At 44.9% G+C, this 6,755-nt stretch overlaps 1 protein-coding gene across 1 annotated transcript; it reads left to right on the top strand.

The window, feature by feature from the left end:
- Positions 1–927: 927 nt before the first annotated feature.
- On the top strand, positions 928–6,096 carry BBBOND_0000500 (hypothetical protein, conserved; the record flags this gene model as incomplete). The annotated part of the gene is made up of 1 exon (XM_012914896.1): positions 928–6,096. One exon carries the CDS (start codon positions 928–930, stop codon positions 6,094–6,096), a length of 5,169 nt encoding a protein of 1,722 aa, XP_012770350.1.
- Positions 6,097–6,755: the final 659 nt, after the last annotated feature.

Consider the following 6,755-nt stretch of genomic DNA (forward strand, 5'->3'; position numbering starts at 1 on the left):
CTACATCGCCCCTTATCCACTCTACATCGCCCCTTTATCCACTCTACATCGCTCCTTAACCCACTCTACATCGCTCCCTAACCCACTCCACATCGCCCCTTAACCTCTTCTAATCGCTCCCTTATCCACCCTACATCGCTCCCTAACCCACTCTACATCGCCCCTTTCACCACCCTACATCGCCCCTTAACCCACTCTACATCGTCCCTTTACCCACTCTTCATCGCTCCCTAACCCACTCTACATCGCTCCCTAACCCACTCTACATCGCTCCCTAACCCACTCTACATCGCCTTTTTATCCACTCTACATCTCCCCTTATCCACTCTACATCGCTCCCTAATCCACTCTGCATCGCCCCTTAACCCACTCTACATCGCTCCCTTACCCACTCCACATCGCCCCTTTATCCACTCTACATCGCTCCCTAACCCACTCTACATCGCTCCCTAACCCACTCTACATCGCTCCTTTACCCACTCTACATCGCTCCCTAACCCACTCTACATCGCCCCTTTATCCACTCTACATCGCTCCTTTATCCACTCTACATCGCCCCTTATCCCACTCCACATCGCCCCTTATCCCACTCCACATCGCCCCTTTATCCACCCTACATCCCTCGAATTACCTCGCCATAATACCGCTATGACCTCTTTAAACCATAGCAATAACTTGTGCCTTGTCACCCTTCACTTCCCCTCTTCCACCTCTTGCCACTGCCCTGACCATGTGCCGCCTAGGTAGCTTGACAAGAAATTTGATGAAATTTAGAACCTTAAAAACACCTCAAATGATAACCCTACTAACATCCTTACTAACCTTTGTACCGGCCTTGAAACTTTCCTCGGCTTCAACAAAGAGTCCAAAGGCTACACTGGCCAGGGCATTGTCTTCTCCGACTTGGACAGGCTGTGTGACGGGGTGATGGGATTTTTGAGTGGTGTGCTTGAGGCGGTGAAAGATGAAAATGAAGTGACAACTTATGATAAAAATGATGATAATAACATTAATACAGTTATTAGCAAGGTAAATAAAAATATTGGCACCGGGCGTGAAGGGCTTGCGGAGTCTGTCGGCGCGGTGAAGGGGTGGTTGGAGGGGTATGGGAAGAAATTAGATGAGAAAATAAATGAAGTAAAAAATCCAATAAATGAAATTAAAAACAAAATTGAAGAACATATGAAAGAAATTGAGAATGAAAAAAGCGATCCACTTTTTAGGCAGATTGCGCGGTGGACTCAGCGAGCCGGGGACTATCATGCTAGAGTGGTGAGATCATCAAATGCGTTAATAAACGTCGACAGCACGCTAAATGGTAAGTTATCATCGAACATTGAAATGTTGAAACAGGCAACACAAACGTTTGAAGAGGCAGCGAAAAATGACGATCTTAACGTTTTGTATGACTTGGCGGGGACGAAGTGGACGGAAGTTACAGAATTTATATCATCACAATTTCAGCATTATTCCGCTAGCCTGCAGAAACATTTAAAACGTGAAATTGGAGAGTTGCATGACAAACAACGAAATTTTCGAAATTGTCAGTTTTCAGAGTTGTTCTCTTCCATTAACATTGAGATGTTGAACGCATTCAATACTGTGCAAAGAGGTATTGATGATCTATTGAGCAAGCACAACAGCGTTTTTGTTCCGCAAGTTGAACAGATTAAACAGAAGGCAAAAGACCTCCAAGAATTAGTAGTAAAGGAGAAAGGGATACTTAAAGCGCAAGTCAGAGATCTAGGTGCACAGATGGACGAACTTAGAGGAACTGGCGCAGCAGTTTTAGACATAGTGCCCAATAATGGTGTAGAGGATTTTGAAAAAGGTGACAAGGGTGATTGGGATTTGAAAAAATTCATACAAAGTCTTAAAGGAACGATTGTCAAGGAGATGAAGCAGCACGTTGGAAATGAAATTTTACATACTATTCAAGGCTTCACAAGCATCATTAAAGGTACAGATTCAGACAATTCCGGCCTTGTGGGAATAAAGACAAAAATTGTAGAACAATACGCCAGTGGCTTTAAAACAAATTTTAAGGATGTTGTGAAAGGGTGGATTGAAGATATACTAGACAATAATATTGTTGTTAGGAAGTACATTCAGCAGCATTTTAAAGAGAATTTGGCTGCAACGTCAACAAACATTATCGATCCTGGAACGAATTATATCGAGACCCAACACGCAGGAAATATTGCAGGTGCAATTGTCGAACAGCTAAAACAACTAGGCGTAAAAATGGTAGACGCCAAAGTTGGAGGTGGAAAGGGCGACGTTCAAAAATGTATTGATGCTGTATTTACGTGCATCAGCGACTTCGTAAATGACCTTAAAAAGCAACTTAACAACGTAAAAATTGATTACGCAAGTACTGCAGATGAGTTCGTTGACAAGATAGTCACCGCGATCGAGGATAAAATAGTAGTTAATCCGAAAGACGCCAGAATAAAATTTAACATGAAGCGAGCCGTTCATTCCATTCTATCTGCGCTTCAATCTGCAGCCAGTCAGGCACTGGATGACCTTGAGAACCTAGCCGGATACGAAGAATATGATGTAAGCGGTAATATGAAAGTGGGTGACAACGTTGACAAAACACTCAGTGCAGTTGAAGGGCTTTATGTGAGCCTTAAAGAAGCAATGGATGAAGCCAATGGCACGTCCCAAAACGAGGATCATGGTCTGGTCAGTAAGGTGAAAACGATGGACAAAAAGGTCAGTGAGCGGGCAGTCAACGACAAACTGAAAGATCTCATCCAAGAAGCAACCAAAAAAGGCATCACAGAACTCCAGAAAAAGGTTAATGTAATTGTCAGTGGTTCGCTAGATGGCGTTGTCAATAGTGAATTTACTGTTTTAAAACCTACACTTACGAAAATTAGAAATACTTTAGCAAAACTGCGAAACGAAGTTGAACGCGCGGATAAGTCTACGGGGTTGCCTAAAGGTGAGTCTACTCTCAATCAACAAGCAAATGAACTCCACTCCACAATCGAAGCATTTTTGAGAGTCAATGTTGGCCAAGGTGACGACCCTGCTGTAGGCAGCCTCTACAAGGATATGCAAAGCTTGCAGAGTAGTATTAAGAATCTTGGCGATCAAGTCAATAAAGTGATGGAGAAAGTCGAAAATGTTCAAAGTGAACTCGCCAGCTGCATTACAAAAGCCGAACATCTGCTAAGCGAAGCTCCTAAAGATATTGAAAAATGTTTCAAGGGACTGAATATCGCTGTTACAAAGAAAATTGATGCCGTCTTTGAAGAAATCCAACAAAAATCTAAGGACCTCTACACCGCAAGGAAAACTCAAGAAGTTACAGCTTTGCAGAAAATTGTTGACGACCAGTTCACCGACATTAAGCAAATTATCGACGCTGACAAAGACTTAGGCCTCAAGGGCTATCTATCAAAATTGCATGAACAATTCATGCCACCGCTTAGTTCTTTCACTCAACCTGCATCCCGTGCCCATCTACCCGAAAAGAAGCTTTCCGACTTTGCTCCAGTTGTCAAAAATAGCTTTCATGATTTCCTCCAAAACTTGCAATCACAAGGCGATTTGACAATCCTCCACGTTACTTTTGGAGATATTCTAAAAGCTCTCGAAACATTTCTTACTCCCCTGACCCACTTTAATCACTCCTTCACGACCCAGTTAGAGAGACTTACAGAAGAGGTCGAGAGGTTCCGTCACTTGCTGCTCGCCAACACCGCCCAGAGAGTGTCCTTGAGTCTCGTCCCAGGGTTGCGCGATTTCGTGAAGGAGTTGGAAAAGGCGTACGTGAGCGTGTATGATGGACATCCTGATCGTATTGACTTTGATAATTTGGTTAAGAAAACCGGACAAATAGTTGACTTAAGTGGGCCTGCCAGATGGATTACTGTGTCAACCCCGGATGGCACTAAGCTCGCCAAAATACTCCTGACGATTTTCAACTTTATTTACGAAGATCTTGATAAACTAAACAATAAGTGTGATGGGCCGTGGAGAGAATCGCATATATGTGAAATGGATGGAGACAATGATAATCGTCTCGGCCAATTCATGAAACGCTGTGGCTATAAGGTCGCAGGAAACAAGGATTCCAAGGAAGGGGAGTTAAACTTCCCATCGAGAAATTTTACAGGCAAAAACATTCATACTAACCTTAATGCTACGAAATTCGGCGACGGCCATGTTATTGCTCAACACCTTTCAAAATGTGAATCGAACGAAGAGGATGAAGAAGGCGAAAAAGTTAAAAAGCACAATTTCGATTTCTTTGACCTCCTCAATTGCCTGCTTAGTCATGTCAATGAGTACAACGAAGTATGTTATCTGTCCACTTTACAGGCACGAAGACAACCATGTTCCGTCTACGAAATGCTCGTATGGCTTTCGGGTCTCCCACATCATCCCGTATATACGGATATGAAAGATTTAACCACGCTTGGAATTATCGACGGTTTGAACAAGAATAGAGAGGAAGAATTGAGTGTATCGTTCGTCGACAACTCATCCCTTGAAGCCTATCCGGATAAGATCACGTACAACAGCGTACAAGGAGCCGTAACGGAGGTATGCTCCAAAGCGTATGACACCGTCGTCTGCATTGCTGGTACCGGAGACGCTCAGACAGTTTACGGCTGCGATTACTCCAACAATTCGTTCAACTTCTATTACCCGCAAGACGGTGAAGGCTGCCTTGACATGCTCCTCGACGTACTTCGTAGGCTCTTCCCTCCGCTTAAATTTCTGCGAAATCAGTGCAAGTACCGTTCCAATCATCTCGGTTGGCGAGATTGTCAGTACGGGATGGATGTTCCCACGGGCAAATCGCAGTGTACCGAGCACTCAAGGGACCAAGTAACGGACCAACCAAAGTGCCGACCAACGTGCCAGGCAAGCAGCAAAGTAAGCTGCCAACCAAATTCACCACTTATGTCCTATTTGAATGATTGCTTGCCCGGGCATTTACCGCATCACCTAACTAAAATTGGTTGCAGATACGAATGTGCGACTTGCCCATCCACCTCCAAGAAAGGAATGCCGTGCATGACTCCCCTTGGATTCAGAGGATTCTCTGGTAGCATAAAAACAGGCAAAGATATATGTGCCATACTCGATTCGTTCTTCAGCATCCGAAAAGTTGAGACGCTGTTCACTCTGCTGCCTAAGCCGCCGTCCAGTCTGCCAGAGCACTTTGGTTTCGCGTTGTCACTTGTTGGCGGCTGGTATGAATATAGTAACGAGGCCAAGAATGCTGTACAGAAAGCTTTCGAAGATTCCATTAAGACCGTTTCCATTCAGTTAGTTGACAAACCTAATGAGCTAACCGACGCTATAACTAACGCGTATGGTTCCGGTTATGCTAAGCATAACAACTGCCTGCATAACCACGTCAAGAATTTAACGACGGGGGATATATGTAAATACGATACCGCAAATGTAGATTGCGCTCCTTACATGTCTTCTCTGTGCGCTGATTCATATTATTATGTTGCCAAAGCGCATTCGGACACCTACTTGTCCTGGGCAGTTTACTTACCATGGAACTTCTGGACGTTGCTCAGCAATTTATACCAAGACTTCTGCAACATTATGTGCCAAGATTGGGGTTGCCGTAATTGCTTGAACAGTAGACAGTGCAAACGCGGACAACATGGTCTTACCGAGAAAGTTGACAAAAAGCCTGAAATCCCACACTGTAAATGCGATTCTATGGTTAAGTGCAAAGGTGTCGCACCTACATTCTACAGATATGGTTTCTCATTTGGCAACGTAATCGCATTGAATGCTGGTACGAAAAAGAGGCTGTGTTCGGACTTCTGCACATTGTTAGACAATATATTGAAATCAAAATATTTCGCTGACCTATTTGACAAGTGCGACGAATTCCTCTTCAAAATCCGCGCCCCCTTCATCTGGCTCAACGTAGCCCTGTGGCTCCTTTCCCTGCTCTACCTCCTCCACATCATGGTCATCCGCCTAGACCTGCTCCACATCAAATCGCATTTGCATAGTCCCTCATCACATCGCATAGCAGCTCAATCGCTACTCGCCGCTGCACGTGTTAACAAGCTTAACAGAGTGTTTTACCTGCAACCATAATCGTACTCACGTGTTTACTATCTACACTCACCTAGCATATCACCTACTCACCTAACTTATGAATTGTTGTTTAATCTGTTGTATCACTCATTAATCGTTGTTTGTGATTGTGTAGTAGTTAACTAAAGAGTTGACCAAGATGCTGCCAAAAGTGCTGACCAAACAGCTGACCAATGCCATGACCAACGTGCTGCCCAATGTGCTGACCAAAGTGGTGACCTATGTGCTGACCAAAGTGGTGACCTATGTGCTGACCAAAGTGGTGACCAAGTTGATGGTGACGGCAGCGATGACATGGTTACGGCAGCGGTGACATGGTTACGGCAGCGATGACATGGTGACGGCAGCGATGACATGTCTACGGCAGCGATGACATGGTCACGGCAGTTATGACATGGTTAAGGCAGCGATGACATGGTCACGGCAGCGATGACATGGTTAGGCAGCGATGGCATGGTCACGGCAGCGATGACATGGATCCGGCAGCGATGACATGGTCACGGCAGCGATGACATGGTCACGGCAGCGGTGACATGGTCACGGCAGCGATGACATGGTCACGGCAGCGATGACATGGTTACGGCAGCGATGACATGGTTACGGCAGCGATGACATGGTTACGGCAGCGATGACATGGACACGGCAGCGATGACATGGTG

The sequence above is a fragment of the Babesia bigemina genome, scaffold Bbigscaff_56812, assembly GCF_000981445.1.
Source record: "Babesia bigemina genome assembly Bbig001, scaffold Bbigscaff_56812".
NCBI lineage: Eukaryota > Apicomplexa > Aconoidasida > Piroplasmida > Babesiidae > Babesia > Babesia bigemina.